Consider the following 20,629-nt stretch of genomic DNA (forward strand, 5'->3'; position numbering starts at 1 on the left):
AGGACCCGAGCTGTCTGGGGCTCTCGGGCTCCGCGCAGTCCTACTGCATCGTGGAGAAATGGCGCGGGTTCGAGCGCGTGCTGCCAAACCGGACGAAGATCCTGCGCCTGTGGTCGGCGTGGGGTCGCGAGCAGTGCAACGTGCGCTTCGTGCTGGTCCGGAGCGACGCGTCGTTACCGGGCAGCGGACCGCGCAGCGCCGAGGCTCGCGTCGTACCCAGTAAAGAGAGCCGGCGCGCGGTTACATGCGAGCCCGCGACCGTGGCGGCTCCTGCGGTGGTCACAGCCCAGGAGGAGATCTCTCAGGAGAAACGGCGGCGCGTGGTCCGCAAAGCGTTCCGCAAGCTGGACAAGATCAAGAAGAAGGAGAACGTGGAGGAGACGTGCGCGGAGAAGATGGAGACGTTGGTGCACCTCGTCCTGTCGCAGGACCACACATCCGGCAGCAGACGCAGCGCATCCGCGAGCTGGACGGCGAGATCGAGAGGCACGAGACCAGGGTGCACACGGACCGCATCAGGCGCCACGGGATCAATTATGTGCAGGACACGTACATGGTGGACGGCGCGGGCGCGGGCGCGAGCGCGGAGCTGGACGCGGAAACGTTGGCGCGGTGCGAACGAGTGATCCGTCTCCAGGAGCAGATCAGCGAGCACAACGCGCTCCTGGAGAGACTCACCGGAGAGATCCAAGAGGAGCTCGACAGGAGGTGGATGGCACGGCAGCGCGAAGGAGACACACAGGAAACCCACGAGGAGATCCCAGGGTCGGAGAAAGACCAGCTCTTAGAAGAGGAGAGGATCAAGACGCAGCTGGACACGAGCTCGTACATCGGACTCCGTCTGAACACCGAGCTTCAGGCTGTGCAGAGCGAGATGATTGCCAGCTTTGAGGTTTGGGAGGCGAAAGAACACGAGCTAAGAGATCTCCTGGAGGAACTTGACACGCACACTGGCTGTGATGGAGACCCAGGACAAGGAGATGCTGCGTTCACGGATGATGTTCAGTCTCCACCTCCACCGCCGTCCTCCGTGGACCAGAGTGACTGCTGGATGGAGCAGGTGCGAGGACTCTCAAAAACAAACACGAGCGGCAACGATGATGACTCGGACACTGGACTGAGCTCCATGCACAGTCAGGACTCGGATAACACAGCAGTATGTGAGTCTCTGGTGTGATTCTCTGATGAGGGACAACATCCTGGGACAGGAGGCCCAGTCTAGGACTTTCAGACAAATAATCTGATCAGTAGCTACCTATGGGTAAGAGTGGAAAGTGCATCATGTTGCAGGTACCACTTAATTCAGTGGTCAGGAGCTCTGTCTGTCATGGTGCCAGCATTGTCCACCATCCAAGGAGATGCTTCTGAGATGGATTTCAGAGTTCCCACACTGATATCATGGAAATATATTTGCTTCGGACCTAAAGGTTTACAATAACCCCAAGTTGCCTTTCATGAAATATGCCTGAGGTTGTGTGTGTGTGTGTGTGTGTGTGTGTGTGTGTGTGTGTGGAGCAATGCAAAGTAGCTAAACAGGTTAACTGTTCGAGTTCATTATTTATTTTAATATCTACAATGCCGTTCTACTTGTACACTGAAGCCAGAACTTCATTATTAGATGTCAGGAGATCGAGAACGTTATTCATCACAGAGCATATTATTCACCAATAAACAAGAAACATGTGGAATTTGAGACTGATTATGAATGTAATGCTATGCTTATAACCTCCACAACACTTTGCTCTACACACAATATCAAATGTTTTATAATTATACATTTGTAATAATTAAATACAAGCCAACAGACGACTAACTAGCAGGATTATACAGTATACGGACAAAAGTTGGACACCTGAGCATTCCGCATTTAGTCCCCATTTACTGCTCCACTCTTCTGGGAAAGTGTTCCACTAGATTTGATGTGGATGATGTAGATACGATGAGGAACCCTGGGGTACGGTCAGGCTCCAGGCTTCTCACGATCTTTCACACCAATCCATGTAATAAAAATGTTTCCGGAGCTAGCTTTCTACACAGGGTTATTGTCATGCTGGAACAGATTTGTTCAAATGAAAAAAGTCACGCTACAACATCTGAAGATGCCTTTGTGGTAACACGTAAACATATGGATGGAAAAGTCAGGTGTCCCTATACTTTTGTCCATATAATGTGTATATGGATTTTTTTGGGGGGATAAATCATAAGATTGCAGTCTGGTTCACTTAAATGGATTTGTTCAGAAGAAACGATCGACAGTTACAGCTGGGTTGCAGGAAAAAATGTAACATGGCTGATTCCCTATTCCCTTGTGCACTACTTGGGGTAATGAGACACCTGTTTGATAATAAATAGAAACAAGGAGTATGTGGTCCTCAAACTGTAGGACTTAAGGAGAGAATGTAGAACCCGAAGCTATTTGTTATTGATATCGCTGCAAGCACAAGCAGTGTGAAAACACATATCGAATCATCTCAGATTTTAGGAGATGCAGCTACACAGGATTGTGAAAAAAATCCCAAAACATATCAGTTATTCAACCTTAAAATAGCTTTAATAATGTGAAATCTGGAAAGAGAGCTGCTAAACAAAACTGGCATGTTTCAAATGGAAACTTTTCCAGAAAAAAACTGTTCCTGCATTGGAAACCCATTTCCACTGAGGATTGAACAGGTTCTGGATTGCAGAAGAATATTTGATGTGTTCCATCAGTCACAGGACCACATCCATTAAATCCAAACACACCAAAGTAATTTTTTTTAGGAGATCAATATGCTGACTGATGTGTAGAAGTATTACTTTATATTATAATATATAAAAAAAATAAAATACAATTTGTCATAATTATTACTTCAAATTTTTTTTTTTAAATAAACAATATAATAAAAAAAAATTTTTTTCTTTATTTAAGGAAAAAATACAATATGAATATTTAAACAGTTTGAAATTATTAATAATTGGATATAATATATAATAATGATTAATTAATTTTATATAATAATTATATAAATATATAATAAATGAATATTATATACATATTACAAGTCATATTAATATTTGTTATTTTTATAGCATAAATAATTGCAGATAATACAAAGCATAGCATATACACTATATATTATATTATATAATATATTATATAATATTAAATTCACAATCTGATCAAAGCACTTGTAGATACTCAGGAGTGAATAATTAAAATCCTGTAATTAAACTAGTAAAACTGACCAACTGGTGAAACAGTCGAGCAAAGTTTTGGAACTAAATATGTGACCTTTATTTTAGAGCTTATAAGTGAGTTCCTGAAAGGTTTCTGCAGAAAAAGCATGTGTCTTCAGATCCTTTGTATTGCACACATTACGGGCAATATGGAGTCGCGAGCTTAAACAACATGCATTATCTGTTTTTTTTTACAAAAAAGACGATGCGTGAAAAACATATATGTGTGTGTGTCGGTCAAACTGCTAACATACTTCATCTCACAGTGAAGCCACAGCTACTGATGTGCTACTTACCAAACATTTACTCATTAACTAACGAGCATAAGATCATGTCCAGTGTTTTAGGACCTCAGTTTGACCAGGCTGATGTATAACTCTGTTTTCTGTCTGTCTAAAATACAGAGAGAGAGAGAGAAAGAAAGAAAGAAAGAAAGAAAGGAAGGAAGAAAGAAAGAAAGAAAGAAAGAAAGAAAGAAAGAAAGAAAGAAAGAAAGAAAGAAAGAAAGAAAGAAAGAAAGAAAGAAAGAAAGAAAGGAAGGAAGGAAGGAAGGAAGGAAGAAAGAATGGAGGGAAGATGGTGGTCTTTTAAACGATGTGCGTCAACAAATCAGGTTTATTTATTGCGAAAAAAAAAAAAAAAGAACTCAGAATGAGCGCACGGTCCTGCAGAGATTTCAAGGACGATGTGTGTCATTCTTGTCATGTTGTGTCATGAAATTAAAAGGACGTTTTAAAAGAAACGCTTGTTTTCTTGTTGTTTTTGTAGATTGTGTGTCTGTGTGTGTGTGTGTGTGTGTGTGTGTGTGTGTGTGAGAGAGAGGATTGTGTATCAGAGACCGTTGTTTTCGCTCATAGCTCCAAAGCAGCCAAGCAGGACGCCACGTGTAATGAATAATCGAACTCGAAAACACACGTTTACGCAGAACACAGACGGCGCGAGATTCGGCGCAGACGCTCAGGAATGTGTAACTGCACCACGGCTTTAATCCTCTTAATGCCAGCTCATTTCCTCGTCATGCCTTCTGACAAACAAATTAAAATCATCCGCATCGCAGTCGCACGCGGCAGCTCGCCAAAACACACGATCATAACTATTATATATACACTATCAGTCATAACATTACGATCACCTGCCTGCTATCGTGTTGCTCCTCCATTTGCTAAAAAAAAACATTCCTGACCTGTTGAGCATTAACAGCATTCACTTCTTCAGCAATTTGAGCTACAGGAGATCGTCAGCATCAATGTCTGTCGCCGGTTCACCACTGGTCCTTCCTTGGAGCACTTTTGATAGATACGGACCACTGCAGACCAGGAAACACCTCACAAGAGCTGCAGGTTTGGAGATGCTGTGACCCAGACGTCTAGACATCACAAACTCAAATCTTTAAATCCTCACCCATTTTTCCTGCTTTTAACACGTCAACTTTGAGGACAAAATGTTCACTTGCTGTCTAATAAATTTTTCCCCCCACTAACAGGTGACATGATGAAGAGACCAACAGCGTTAGTCACTTCACCACTCATAATGTTATGTCATACCTGAACGGTCTGTGTGTATATCTTTCTCCCCAAAGCATGTTAACTCACTTTGTGCACAGAGGCATCACCATGCTGGAACAGTTTTGAGTTTCCAAGTTCATGTGAATGCAGAATTTTATTATAGCGCCATCTAAAGGCGTCCTGTGCAATTGTGTGCCTCCAGTTTTGTGCTAACAGTTTGGAAAAGAACCACATATAGCAGGAAAGATCAGGTGACCCAAAACTTTGGCCTGTCAATCAATTAAAATATTTAATCGTCATTAATTGCAACTTAATTGCACATTTTTATCTGTTCTAAATGTACTTTAAATAAACACTTTTAAAGTTTTTAATATTCTAATCAACATTGGCATGGACAAATATATATAAATGCTTTGTATGGACAGATGTTTATGGACCGTAAGACTGGTATGTGAGCATCCCATTCCACCACATTTAGTCCCCATTTGCTGTTACATTAAGCTCCACTCTTCTGAGAAGATCTCCCACTGGTTTTTTTGGAGATTTGTGCTCATTCAGCCGCTAAGTACTGGTGTAGGTAAAGTGAGGAGTCTCGTAGTTCAGGTGAAGGGAAGATTTCATGCTGCTGCATCCAAAGACGTCTTATACAATTGTGTGCCTCCAACTTTGTGGGAACAGTTTGAGGAAGAACCACATATAGCTGGAAAAAAGTGTCTGGTGTTCCAACACTTTTATCTGCATAGAGCTTTATTAGAGCTCCATACCAGGCTATTTAGGATCCTCTGGAAAAGTAAGATGTCCCAAAACCTTTTGTCCATATTGTGTGTGTACAGGTATAATTACACCTTGACATTGATGTCATATCTACACTGCGTTGTCAAATGTAACACACCAAGTCCCAGTCCACCATTTTTTTCAATCATTTTGAGGATTTAGGGCTCAAATATTTCCCACGTCTTCGTTTAGACGTTGTTCGTACACGCATCACTTCCTCTGATGAAGCTCCAAGTCTGACTCAGCATCTCCAGAATAAAGATATCATCCGTCATTAACGGGGTTTCATCATGTAGCATGGCGTATCCACATAAAAGGGTTTCTGAGTGACGTGGCTTTGATCGAACCCTCCAGAATCCGTATTACGCGCATGTAATGAACCTGCGACGACTGGATCGGGTTCATTGTAGCATTAGTTTTTCTTTGAAGATTCAACACCCGGTTTATAAAAACCACAAATTTACTGTTTCAGTAACAGTGTAATGGAGATAAATGAGCCATGAGGGTTTTCTCCTTTCTAATCATCAGTTGTGTGGTCTCCTGGCTCACGATGGAGTTTAAAACTGATTCAGGATCAAGATTATGAGGCGTCTCTGGTTTTATTCGTCAGTATCCGAATCTCTCTCAGACGCTTCTCACCAACAAATTGTTTTTCAGAAACGCCTGCTGAGCTAAGGGCTTTTATTGCTACATATGTTTTTCCCCATACAGTGAAATTCTTCATTCTGATTGGTCAGAATGTGTTGACTATGTTTCCACAAATAGATGTGATGGATACTGTTTTACGTTGCGTAAGTTAATAAAAAAAGTGTGGTATGTTAATCTTTAGGGGTCTCTGTTTGTGTGTGTGTTTTGTTGTGCGCGATCGTGTGTACAGTATATGTGTGTGATTATATGTGTGTTTGTGTGTGTAGTTGCATGTAATTTTGTATATGTGTGTCTGTGTAAGTGTGTAATTGTGTGCATGTGTAGGTGAATGTAATTGTGTGTACAGGTGTGTTCACTGTTGTGTGTAAATGCATGTATGTGCGTGTCTGATCGTGTGTGTAAGTAACTTTGTGTGTAGTTGTGTGTGTAATTGTGTATGTGTGTTGCGAGGGAAGGAGCGCACACTGCTCACTGCTCACATCACGACTAATCCCCATTCATTCCCACCTGAGAGCTTTACACACACAAACTGGGATTAGAAGAGTAAATCACAGCCTGCTCAGGTCAACCTACTGTTTTCACAACCCCAATGACCTTCAGTCTCCAGACCCCCACATTAGAATGTGAGTGTGTGTGTAAGATTTATACATACATCCAGGTGTCTGTAGCTTATAACCCAGACAGATATAAACCCAGACACACACAAGCTATGCATTGTCTCACAGATTCCCACACTGATTTAAGACAATATGCACTCATGCAGGCACACTACACACTACACACACACGCACTACACACACACACACACACCAATAATGACTGACACATGCACAAACAAAACGAGCAAATCATTCAGGCATGTACACACATTATACACAAGCAATGCAATCTTTATATACAACCTTTTTTTGCACCAAGGACTGGTTTCACGCAAGACTATTTCTCCACAAACCTCTGCTCTGTGTGTGTGTGTGTGTGTGTGTGTGTGTGTGTATCACCTCACTGTGCAGAATCAGTTTGAGCTTAATGTATCGATGCACAGAACAAAACTGTGAGTTAAGAAAATTTAAGAATATTTATCCTTTTTATGTGCATGTTTATAACAAATGATGGTGTTTGGGGACATCTGCACTAGACTACGCACTATTACTGAACCTCACACAATTCTTTTTTACATTTGGAGATACAATTCCATTGTAGCAAACAATGAGAATCTCTTTTAGCTTTGGGCTAAAAGGCTTTTTACATAGTAACATGTACATTACAGCAGAGTGAAATTATTTCTTCATTTATCCCAGTGTTGATAGGACACTGCGGTCAGAGCGCAGGATCAGCCATGATATAGAATCCCTCAAACACTGAGGGAGAAGGTCCTTGCTTAATTGCCCAAGAGTGGTAGCTTGGCAATACCAGGGCTTGAATCTCAGACCTTCTGATCAGTAACGCATAACCACCGCGCTACCGCTTTCCATAGCTACCACTTTATCTTTGTGCAAACCGCAGGTCTAATTCATTACATACTTAGGCTCTGTAATTCATCGGCCACACGATGTGAACTCCTGACCATCACAACTACATGTGCTTATGAATGTCTCTGTACTCTATAGCATGAAAAATTCACCCTTCAACAAGAAGTGCATTATTATATCTATCAGGTCCCAGTTTGCCTGTTCTACATCTCGGTCAGGTTTTCTCGGAGCAGTGTTTTTTTCTATGGAGCGACTGGAATCCGACAGTGTGAGTTATACATTGACCAGAGCAAACACATCCTGCCTACTGCCTTGACCTTTCCCGCTCAGCCAAAGACAAATGGACTCAGTGAGGCGGTGTGTTCCTGCACAGAGCTCCACGCTGACATGGGAACCGTAACTCTCTACAAAAGCTCTGGTCCTACTCAGAGTAAAAAAAAAAAAAACACTTTTGCTCGTGATGTGTGTACACCAACCAAAAATGCAGCTCTTCTCTATCTAATGTGTTATATACAAAATAATAATAATAATCGATCCTGATAGGAATCAAAGATCTTTTGACCATCTTAAATTTCCAAGACTGTTTTATTCTTCTTGTACCACACCAATTTGCCCAAGATTACAAACAATGATGCATTTACTTTCCTTTCTCTGGAAAAACAAAAGTTGGCTTGCCATGTTACAGGAAATCCAAAAAAACACGATATCATCTTTTTCCCCGATGACTTAGATTACAGCTTTCCAAACTACTGACAATGAAGACACCTTCTTTGTTACCTTCTGGCTCTTTCTTTTAGTTATGCTGCCTCTTGCCGGAGTCCCCAACTGAACAGTGTTCTAACTTTTATACAACAATAAGGAGACTTAATCATCCATCCATCCATCCATCCATCCATCCATTCATCCATCCATCCATCCATCCATCTCTCTCTCTCTCTCTCTCTCTCTGTGTGTGTTAAACGTGCTCCTGAGGCACCAGTGACCACTGTTCCTGCCTCTCCTCTTCACGGATCTGCCTGCTTCGTCCCAGCCTGACTCTGGATGGTGTTTCTATTGAATGGAGGCCACTCCGTGCAGCTGGGGATGGTTTCTCATCATCACCCTGGGGATCCATGAAATGATGGAGTAACAGAGGAGCTTTGAGGATGGATTTGGACTGTACATAATGTCAACAGTCTGCTACACTGACTCAGGACTACAGTTTGCATTTGATCACAATCACTGCACCTCAACATTGTTCAGCTGCAATAAATTTGTTGCCACCCAGATGAGGATGAGGTTCATTCTTGAGTCTGGTTTCTCTCAAGGTTTTCCCCTTATGCCACCTCAGGGAGTTTTTCCTTCACCAAAGTAGTCACTGGTTCCCTCATCAGGAACAAACGTACAGTTATAAAGAACAAATAAAGACGTCTGTCTGTCTGTCTGTTTTGTCATTGCATAGTGTAGCTACACTGCAACGAATTGCATTTTAGATTCTACCACAAGTGCAAATTGCAGCATTGTGCAAACTGACTAAAGATTAAAGATTTAAAGATTTATGATCACACTCTTGATGTCACCCAAATGAGGATGGGTTCCCCTTTTGAGTCTGGTTCCTCTCAAGGGAGTTTTTCCTTGCCACAGGCTGCTCATCAAGGATAAATACACACCGTTCACCTTAACTGTTGATTTCTGTAAAGCTGCTTGAGACAATGTCTGTTGTGAAAAGCGCTATAGAAATAAACTTGACTTGACTTGACTGACAAGTGCAGATAAATATGTACATATATGCTCACTTAGCTATTCTGGTCATTTCACCGGTGTATTAGACCTTTAATACTGATTTCTGGCCATGATTAAATGTAAATAGTTCCTTTTTTTGAAGAAAGAAAAAAAAAACAACAATAAAAAAACTGATGCAATGCTGCCAGACAGCTGTGAGATAATCATGCCATTTCATCTGCTTTCCACAATACAAACAAAAAATAATGGGGCTGGCTGAAAACGACATTTATGATTCATATCAAGGCTGTCACACAAGAATCCTGTCACACCAGCCTGAGAATATTTGCTTTGATTCAGGTGTTTACTCTGTTACTCCAAACACGAGATACAACAGATTCTTACTCTTCTTAAGAAGTTCACAGTGAAGAAAATCTTTTGCTTGTCAAATATTTGCATTCAGAAATCATACTAAAACTAAAACAAAGACAATTTCCCAGAAAAGTTATAAATTATATGGACAAAAGTTTGTGGATACCTAAGCGTACGATTAGTATCCACGATCCACTCTTCTGGGAAGCTGTTTCACTAGATTTTGTGGTCTGTGGAGATTCATTTGACCACAAGGGTCTTAGTAAACTCAGGTACTGATGTAGGTGAGGTGAGGAGGCCTAGGGTGCAGTCAGCATTCATATTCATCCCAAAGGTGTTTAGTAGAAGTCGTGGAGCTCTAAGACAGGGGATCTTCCACTCCATCCCATATAAGCAAATCTTCCTGGAGCTGGCTTTGTGCACAGGGGTATTGGCATGCTGGAACAGATTTGGGTCTATGGTCTTCAGGGGTTTCCTTCAGAAAGAACCATTCGAGTTGAATGGTGAAATGTGTTCTTGAAACAAAAAGTCTTCTAAATCTCCAAAAATGAAGTTTCAGACTTCTTAGTACAAAAGATTTGTAAGGGAAGTGGTAGCTCAGTGATTAAGGTATTGGACTTTGGATCGGAATGTCACAAGTTTAAATCCCAGCAGCACTAAGATGCCACTTCTGGGCCCTTGAGCAAAGCCTGTAACCCTCAACTGGTCAGTTGCAAGTCGCTCTGGATGAGGGTGTCTGCGAAATGCCATAAATATAAATGTAAACACACACATGTCCTAGCAGAATAGTCTTAAATAAGTGGAAACATCAGGAAAGTGGAAAACAGGAAGTACCCTAAATGCATATCTCTGGCTAACGTATGTCGTGTCAGTGAAGACGTATCTTTGAGTCTTTCCCTTCACACTAAGATTAACCTCAGCACAGGAGATTTATTGGAGCTGAAGTCTGCACAGCTGAAGCAGCACTTTAATAAATCACATGTCTAGCGATCTGACAGTGATGGGGTGCCTGGTGGTAAGAGAAGGCTGGAAAATACCGGACGCTTCCTGTCAAACTCGTCCGCTGCAGTTGTACTGTACCACTGGGGAAACTCAGGACCTCACAACAGAGCTTTCCTGAGTGTAATAGGAGGCTAAACATGCATACAAAGAACCCTTAGATGATCCCTGTCTTCTGTGACTTTGGGTACAGAGTTCAGGAGTTTTTATTCTTTTACAGTTTTGGATCGATTTGGGTAAATGTGTGAGGAAAAAACAGAGACTAACACCATAGCAAGTCTTTCCCCATCTGAGAAACTGTTAGAAATACAGTATAAACACCTGACTTTTCCAGACATTTTGGTTCTTCCTTAAACTGTTACCACAAAGTTGGAAGCACCCAGTTGTATTTTTAGATAAAATTTTCGCTTCACTTGAACTAAGACACAAAACCTGTTCCAGCATGACAATGCCCCTGTGCACAAAGCCAGTTCCATTCAGATCTGCTATAGAACGCAAAACCTATTGAACACCTTTGGGATGAGTATAAACGCTGACTGCACCACAGACCTCTTTACCTCACCTACATCAATACCTGACTTTACTAACATCCTCGTAGCTGAAAACCACAAATCTCCACAAAATCTAGTGGAACATCTTTCCAGAAGAGTGGAGCTCATTATAACAGCAAATATGAATATTTGGCACATACCAATTTTATAGTCATATAAAATGTTTAAAGTATAAAGTTTTGTCCAAAGTGCATCTGGAATTGCTTTTCTTTAGGTGGCCTACCAAAAAAACTCCAGCAGATATGTAACACTGGTTGATGTTTTTTTTTTTTTTTTGCCTTGCCTTGCCTTTAAATTAACATTACAAACAACTACTTAGCATCATACACTATATTTCCAAAAGTATTGGGTCCCCCGAACTTTCCTGCTATATGTGGTTCTTTTTCAAACTGTTACCACAAAACTGGAGGCACACAATCGTACAGTCGTCTTTAGATGAGCTCTAATAAAACTTTGCATTTACTTGAACTTGGAAACACAAAACCTTTCCAGCATGGCGATGCCCCTGTGCACAAAGTGAGCTAGTTGAAGAATCTGGTTTACATGCTTCGGAGAGAAGATCTTGCTGCTATAGAGCTCTGATCTCATCCCTACTGAACACCTTTGGTATGAATGTGAATGTTGACTGCACCCCTGGCCTCCTCACCTACATCAGTACCTGACTTTCATAACACACTTGTGGCTGATTAACACAAATATCCTTAAGAACACTCCAAAATCTAGTAAAACATCTTCCCAGAAGAGTGGAGGAAATTAGAAGAGCAAATTGGGACTAAATGTGGAATGCGATACTTAGAACTTTTGGAAATATAATGTATCATTCATTTAACTGTGTGAGGGGTAGATATACTGTGTGTTTGTGTGTGTGTGTGTGTGTGTGTGTGTGTGTGTGTGTGTGTGTATTTAGCTAAAGCGAAGAGCAACCGAACGGGTTGAGCGAGTGATCGTTGTGTGCCGAGCGAGTCAGGACAGTTGCACAGAACACGGTGTTCGGCAGCACCCGCCAGTGTCTAACTAACGCAACGTTTCCATCAACGCTACAATAAAACGCCCGCACCATTATGTCACGCCACGCCCACTTGGGCCCACGTTTCTGCTAACACAATCTACAGTGCACTGCAAAAAACATCCTCATCCAGTAAAGACTAACAATCTTATTTCTAGACATCAAAATCTTATTGATCTTATTTTAGGAATAATTGTGGTCGTTTTAAATTATTTATCTTTTTTTTTACTTAATTAATTAATTGAGCTTAATTATCATCAGAGACGTAATTGTGGCTTGTGAGTATTTTAGTTAAGCTGTAATAACTAGTTTAAAAATGTCAACACCAACATGAACTTGTGACATACAACCAAATCAATTATATGAAGTCACTACACTCTTCTCAAACATTATCCAGTATCATAAAGGAAATTTGTTTATTTATACAAATTACTTGTGGATTTTTACTAGTTGTTCTGTGGTGTGATTTCAGTTTCTCATGTTGAATTTATGTTCATTAGTAACAAAATACATTCAATAATGTTTTATGTTGCAATACGTTTTTAAGAAACAGCAATTAATGATTTTGCTTTGTGTTTGCACCGTAACTACTGCATGTTTCCAGACGGTCTTCATTTCAATAAACAACTTCATTTTCATCTTGTTTTTAGTTCTAATGCTTCGTCTTATTTTAAGACAATATATAATGATTTATAAATTAAAAATGTCTTTTCACACAGTTTAAAAAAATCTAACTGTTGATTAAAAAATTAACAAGTTACTTTTAAGTTAATCAGACTGTCGATTGCTTGTAATAAGTGTTTTGATGCTAATTTTTAAGACATTTTTTTAAAGCCTGTATTTGTATTTTTTTATTAATAATTATTATAATGATTAAATTATTATTAAGAAGGAATTTATTCCTTCTATTTAGATTAGGTTATTTTTATGCAGTGTATGGTCATCAAAAGTATGTATGATGACAACATGGCCACTCTATATTCTATAATATCCTCATTATATATATATATACAGTACAGACCAAAAGTTTGGACACACCTTCTCATCCAAAGAGTTTTCTTTATTTTCATGACTATGAAAATTGAAGATTCACACTGAAGGCATCAAAACTATGAATGAACACATGTGGAATTATATATGGAATTATATACATAACAAAAAAGTGTGAAACAACTGAAAAATATCATATTCTAGGTTCTTCAAAGTAGCCACCTTTTGCTTTGATTACTGCTTTGCACACTCTTGGCATTCTCTTGATGAGCTTCAAGAGGTAGTCACCTGAAATGGTCTTCCAACAGTCTTGAAGGAGTTCCCCGAGAGATGCTTGGCACTTGTTGGCCCTTTTGCCTTTACTCTGCGGTCCAGCTCACCCCTAAACCATCTCGATTGGGTTCAGGTCCGGTGACTGTGAAGGCCAGGTCATCTGGTGCAGCACCCCATCACTCTCCTTCTTGGTCAAATAGCCCTTGATGCCTTCAGTGTGACTCTACAATTTTCATAGTCATGAAAATAAAGAAAAATCTTTGAATGAGAAGGTGTGTCCAAACTTTTGGTCTGTACTGTATATAGTTAAAAACGTTAAAGTCAGGAAACAATCCTGATACAGACACAATAAGAATAAAATTTCTACATTCTCCGAAGGGACAGATATATATTTGAAGAGGAAGAGGATCCAGTGCTTCTGTTGCTTTCTAACTTATTTATTAATTATGTGCAATAAATTCAGAGTAATTATAATAATAATTGTTACATATAGTTGTTACAATTTTTACAAAAATATATATATACACACTTTTTTCTTAAAAAGAAACGTGTAGCATGAAATGAAATGTGTAGCAGCAGTAAAACAGATGGCAGACTACAATGATACAGTTGTATTATTATTATTATTATTATTATTATAATTATTTTACTTTGAGCCTAAATTTTACAGTGAGCAACTGCATCCCAACAATGGTTCTTTTTGGATCCTCCTGATCCATCCTGATACCCTCCCTCTGGATGAAGTTCTCTTGTATTTGAGACACTCATGTTTCAAATGCACAGCCTGAAGATCCATGAAGTTACTGACTCAACTCAAGAACTGAGGATGGATTTGGACTGTAATTAATATAAACTACAACTACCAACTGCTACAGTGGCTTTTGATTGGGTTCCCTTTTGAGTCTGGTTCCTCTCAAGGTTTCTTCCTCATGCCATCTCATGGAGTTTTTCCCTGCCACAGATGCCACTGGCTTGTTCATTAGTGATAAACTTTTGAGCACTTAGAAATATTTCATCTTTGTCTCTTATCTATCTCCTATTTTATCATCTTTGCTTCTGTAAAGCTGCTTTGGGACGATTGTCCATTTTAAACGTGCTCTACAAATGAAATTGAATTAAAGAGGAAAAACAAAGTAAAAAGAGAGATGGAGAAAGACATACAACACTTTCAATTAGAACTGAAACAAACAGATTTAAAACTACACATATGTACAAAACGCTCACAGAGGAAATCACCCACTGCGGATGTTCGTTTTTGCAGCACACCTCTATCCCACATCCCAGCGTGGAGCTCAGGAAGCAGATGTCTCCTCTGCCTCTTCCTGTCACACACACCATTCCCACAATCCAGAAAAAACAAGATTAGTGAGAGTCAAGAGAACACACACACACACACACACACACACACACACACACAAGCAATTTATATTCCCCTACTGTACCTGATAAACAAATAATCATTATTTACCTTCAAACTGAAATTTTTTTTAATATTACACATTAGGGAGGTGCTGCTAGTTTTAAAAGCATGGAAGGAGATGTTTAGTCAGTGGAAGGAGTCTCCAGTATCAGTCATTTGTAACAGTTTTAGAACAGTCGTTCTGGATTCAGGCTCTGGAATACTGATGATAATTGTTGGGGATTCGGTATCACCAAGCCACTGTTGGGCCCTTGAGCAAGGCCCTTAACATTTTGTGCTCCAGGGATACGGTATCATGGCTGACCCTGGGATCAGATCCCAGCTTCCAAACAAGCTAGAATATGTGGAATTTCATTGAGCTGAAAAGAACGGGTGAGTAAATGTTTCTTTTTCTTATTGTGCTGAAAAAAAAAGAACTCGGAGCAAAGTGTGAAATAGAGATTCCTCCTAAATAGCAGGCTCAAGAATAACCAAACATTAACACTGTACTGTTACATTACAGATCCAGGGCAAACATCAACTGAAGAACCTTCAAGGTTCAAAAAAGTACAAGAAAGAACAGTGCTGGGAAACGGGATCATCGTTTTATTAAAGGAGCACAAAATAACCAGCATGTTTCTTCTTTGCTTTCAGTTTGAATAAAGAAAACAAAGCGCAGAAAAACACACGGGCCAAAGACGTTCGAGTTGGGACTTGCATGTCGGTCACGTGCACGTGCGACGCTCTGTATCATTAGAGCGTCACTCAAATCCCTGACGGTTTCGCTGAAAAGCTCACGCCACGTCTTTCAATACTCCTTTTCACGTCTGTTGGAGGAACATCCGGCTCGCTGAACAGCTTAAAAAAAACCTCTTTAATCACTTCATCATGCTGAAGGTGAAGTGATGAGCTGAACCTCATTTACATGCGAGTGAAAGAACAAGGGAAGTTCAAAAGGACTGAAAGGCTAACTGGGGTGTCTCACGTCAGCAATCCGTCCAAACAGAACTCTCTTTCACGTCCCCCACGCTACCTGTATGAACCCCCCTCTCCTACCCCCAGACCCCTTTCTAACCCCCTCTCAGGAGCAGCTTTGATCGTGAACTAGCGCCTCTGAACCGTTACAACGTCAGACTAATTCACTCAAAGCATTCCTGAGCTTAATAGGTCACTACTCTAATAGCTGATGTCCTGTTCAGGGGGAGGACAGTGCAGAGGCAGGTGTGTGTGTGTGTGTGTGTGTGTGTACTATCAGTCACAAGCTTCCAGATGGAATTCCAAACAGCATCCAGGTAGGAAACTCAATAAAACACTGCACAGACATTTTCTTTATGCATCAACTGCTAAATAAAATGAGCTTTAACTTACATGATATAAGCAAAAGTATCAGGACACCCGTTTTTCTCACCTGACACAGTGACGGTGCTGGAATTTGAACCCACAGTTTTCCAAGCAACATCGTAGCCGCTGAGCTTCCACAGATCCCCTCTCCACCTTAATGCACGTTCAGGATGATCAGTTTTAGATCGTACACATTGAACAAGTTTCGCTTTCCGTTGGGTCTGGATCGCTGACTTCCATCTTGTCTTTCTCCATCTTTATTCTCGTCAGTTTAAAGCTTTTATTTCCCCATCAATCATTGCAGTAGTTTTCTGCTGGACGGTTTGTTCTCAATTACATTAATTAAATGTATTTATTTTTTGACTTTCTAACTCTAGAAATGATTTAAACAGTGGCGAGCGGTCAGGACCAGTAAATCCTTCTCTGCTGGCCTGAACACTATCAGAAGCACTGACCTACATTTACAACCTAAATTCTAATATTTGTTTCATGAAATTGTATTAATTTATTCCCAAAAGTTTATTCTCTTCGCTGCACTGCTTCCAGTACGTGTTTGTGGATGTTAGATTTTTTGTCCAATCAGATTTCAGACTCTATGTGCTGCCATGTCAATCTAATCTGCCCAGAGCCTTCAAAATCAGTACTGCTGGCGTTTTTACCTTAGTCTCTATCAGCAATAGCTCTGTTTCTTTAACCAATTAGATTTCATAATCTCCTCACAGGGCAGCTCGCAGGCCCAGAGTAGCTTCAGCATTTTTCCGTCCTCTGATTGGTTGGTCAGAGAGAAACTGTTACAGCCACGTTTGACTAGTAAAACACGTGTGAAGCTCTGCACATATTAATACATCTGAGTTAGACTTTTTTACATCTACGGAGGAAGAGAAATTGATTTGGTCTCAGGCATTCTTAAAAATACATTTTAAAGAAAAGGAGAAGGTCGGCCAACCCTGAAGCTAGCTAGCGTGTCTCAGCCCGGGAAAGGGTTTGTTCACCACTTCCAGACCAGTGAATATGAGCGGTACCACTGGATTACAGCCTCTGAGGAGCAGTGCACATTATCTGCATCTCTGGTGAGTAGGTTGGATTTTATTAAGATTTGTAATGTTTTTGTCATGTTAGTCAAATATTGATTCTGAACTGCTCCAGATGTTGTAGGTGCACAATTGTGGTTGTAGTGTAGAAGTTTGGAGTCTTAACTGGGTTTCTTGCTTTAGTAAAATGGTTTTCACCCTCAATATGTGAAATGCCTCTCTATCTTTAATGTCACGCCTTGTTATATTGCTATATTATATTGTTATTATATTGATCAGATAGATGCTTTGTAACCCAAATCATCTCACACACACACACACACACACACACACACACACACACACACACACACACACACACACACAAACACACCTCAGTGGTTAAGGCTCTGGGTTACTGATTGGAAGGTCAAAGGTTTAAGCCCCAGTATCGCCAAGCTGCCACTGTTTGGGCCCCTGAGCAAGGCCCTTAACCCTTTGTGCTCCAGGGGTGCTGTATCATGGCTGACCCTAGCTTCCTATCAATGCTGAGATATGTGAAGTAAGAATTTCTCTGTGTTCTAATGTACTTACGATCAGTATAAATCACTTTTTGGAAAGCACAGAGAAGAGGACATAAAAAAAAAAAAACATTGACTTGCTGGAATATTAAAGTCTCTAGAAGATGAGATACGGAGGGAAACAAACACAAACCGGCTTCTCCGCTGATTTCAAGGACTGAGTCACACGAAATCAATGTATAGCTGCTGCATGTTTGCGTGTAACCTTTAGCTCTGGTAATTACAGAGTCTCGTTTCTCACTACACTCCCTCTTGTGCACACACTAATAAAACACATGTGATGTTTGTGCTGTGAGCGTTCCTCTCCAGGCTTTTTCACAAAACACACAGAGGGGGAGAAAAAGCACAGGCTCACTCAGGAGTCAATGCCAAGGTCGACTGATAATACGTTTGTATACATACTATGATATTCATTATGCAAATTTGGACTTTATAACATTATTTGCATACTGGATATTGCTGCTAAAAAAAAGTCCTCTTTTAATGCACAAGCAAAAAATGTTATGATTGCGAAAGATCAGAATAATAAGATCAGGTCTGAATATATATGTCTTTATATATTATGTTTAATAGATAACGATCACGATTGATGGTTTTAACAAGCCGTTCAGTAAAGTTGCCGTTTAATTACTACAGTAAAATACGTCGAAATATTTCACATATCACACTTGACACGTTTTTCCCTCCACATTCACCAAAACCTGTTTCCTGAACACATCCACCCCTAAAAACATGTGGAACATTCCACAAAGTCACGTGTGCAACACCATTACCCAAACTTCCTGCAGACCATGAAAAGAAGATACGTTTAAAAAAAAATAAAAAAAAAAAAATAAATAAAAAATAAAAATCATTATACAAATAAAAGACGAAAAGCAAATGAATAATTGTTAGAATGCTTTAATATATAGACAAAAGTTTGTGGACACCTGAGCATAAGAAACATACGGCTGGAAAAGTCAGGTGTCCCAATACTTTTGTCCATATTGATCAGTTGTGATCATGTATCAGTGTAAGTAAGTTGCTAAGAGCGATCAACAGTTAATAACGAGAGGCCGTGAAGATTCTCATTTATCGTTTATTATCTCAATTAACTCCAAAATTGACCAAAAACATTGTGTATTAGAATCAGGTGACTTCTTTTGGTTTGTTTTTGGTGTGTACTATTATGTAGTGTTTATAATTATAAGGTTATTGCTAATAAATATACTAAAGTATGTAAATACATAAACACTCACACAGTATATGGACAAAAGTATAGGGACACGTGACTTTTGTGGTTCTTCCCCAAATTGTAGCCACAAAGTTGGAGAGACACAATCCTACAGGACGTCAAAACCTGTTCCAGCATGACAATGCCCCTGTGCACAAAGCCAGCAGATCTACTTTACATGGGCTGGAGTGGAAGATCTTCTGCTATACAGCTTAAACCCTATTAAACACCTTTGTGAACGCTGACTGCCCCCTCAGGCCTCCTCACCTCACCTACATCAGTACCTGTCTTCACTAACACTCTTCTATCTGAACGAGAATTGATCTTCACAATATTTAGTGGAACATCTTCCCATAAAGAGTAGAGGTTATAACAGCAGCAAATGGGGACTAAATGTGGAATGGGATGTTCAAAAAGAAGTGCATATCAATCATATCAGGTCAGGTGTCCACATACTTTTTCCATATAGCGTGTATAAAGATGAAAAAAACTAATGAAAGTGTGTTAAATGTTACAGTTTTGTTTCTTAGTGCTGTACGTGATTTCTCGCTCCATGGCCGTGATTCCAGCTGATCTTAGAGCCTCCTCAGCTTTAGGGCTGGATGTAGTGCTCATATAGAGGTGATTCCACTCCTCCATGTCCCTCAGATCAGCTGAGACTCTCGTATCTGGATGCCTGAACTGGAGCCGATGATGATCTCGGTGAGAGGAGCGCGACCTGGAGACAGGATCCTCGTGAAAAAGAAAACAGAAGAAGTGTGAGTCTTTGATGGACCCCTGCGAGGTCTGTTCCGAGTGGAACCCATCTTGGAAAACCTCTGTATGACCCTGGCCACTGTACTGTAACTCAGCTTCATGGTGTTAACGATCTTTTTATACCCCGGCCGTCTTTGTGGAGAGCAACACTTCTAAATCTCAAATCCTCAGAGTTCTTTGCCATGGGGTGCCGTGTTGAACATCTAAAATATATCCACATTTTATTTCTATAGTATTGTCCCTTGAGAATATATACTGATATGGTTGCTGAAATGTAAGGGGTGCACTCACTTTTGTGAGATATAGTACAAGAACAGAAGGTCACAATGGAGAGAGAGAACTTCCGCTGGATTTCATCCACAGCTACATGCTGTGATTAGTTGTGATTATGCTCTACTCTGTTTATGTTCTACTTTGTAGTGGTGATTGGATTGGCGACTAGACTTGTTTTAACAATAGCAAGTAAGAAGTAAAAGCATTAAACTCTCTCTGAGGCCTTCACTAGGGTAAGTTTTCCTTCCGGTAGCCTCCCCCTCTCTTTCCTCTGTGTGTGCTTCACTCTCTCTCTCTATTTCCTTCAGCTCTTTACTGGCAAAAAAAACACAAACACAAACACACAAACACAAACACACACACACACACACACACACACACACACACACTTCAATAAAATCCCAAATTCTTAAAGGAAAAAAAACACTATAGAGAATCAAATAAATATGCAAAAATATGCATATTTTATTCAGCTTTTTTCGTATCACTGAACACCTCAACAATGATAAAACTGTAATGAATGGACATTAGGTGTTCCCTTTAGAGTCGGGT

General features: G+C 40.3%; 2 protein-coding genes across 3 annotated transcripts in view; one reads left to right on the forward strand and one right to left on the reverse strand.

Annotated features, from left to right (window-relative positions):
• Positions 1 to 2,860, forward strand: part of rassf10a (Ras association domain family member 10a) — a 3,221-nt gene extending 361 nt beyond the window's left edge. Inside the window, 2 exon segments of the mRNA XM_046848723.1 lie at positions 1 to 435; positions 438 to 2,860. The exon segment at positions 1 to 435 is cut by the window's left edge and continues 361 nt beyond it. Coding sequence (XP_046704679.1) covers positions 1 to 435; positions 438 to 1,177 — 1,175 coding nt within the window. The 3' untranslated portion in view covers positions 1,178 to 2,860.
• Positions 2,861 to 18,895: 16,035 nt separating this feature from the next.
• The window catches only part of si:ch211-266k8.4, a 49,192-nt gene continuing 47,458 nt past the window's right edge, over positions 18,896 to 20,629 (reverse strand). For both annotated transcript variants that reach the window (XM_046850165.1, XM_046850164.1), the window contains exon 16: positions 18,896 to 19,780. In XM_046850165.1, coding sequence (XP_046706121.1) covers positions 19,693 to 19,780 — 88 coding nt within the window. In that variant the 3' untranslated portion in view covers positions 18,896 to 19,692. The remainder of the gene's footprint in view (positions 19,781 to 20,629) is intronic.

Source organism: Silurus meridionalis, chromosome 5 (genome assembly GCF_014805685.1).
Source record: "Silurus meridionalis isolate SWU-2019-XX chromosome 5, ASM1480568v1, whole genome shotgun sequence".
Taxonomy (NCBI): Eukaryota; Metazoa; Chordata; class Actinopteri; order Siluriformes; family Siluridae; genus Silurus; species Silurus meridionalis.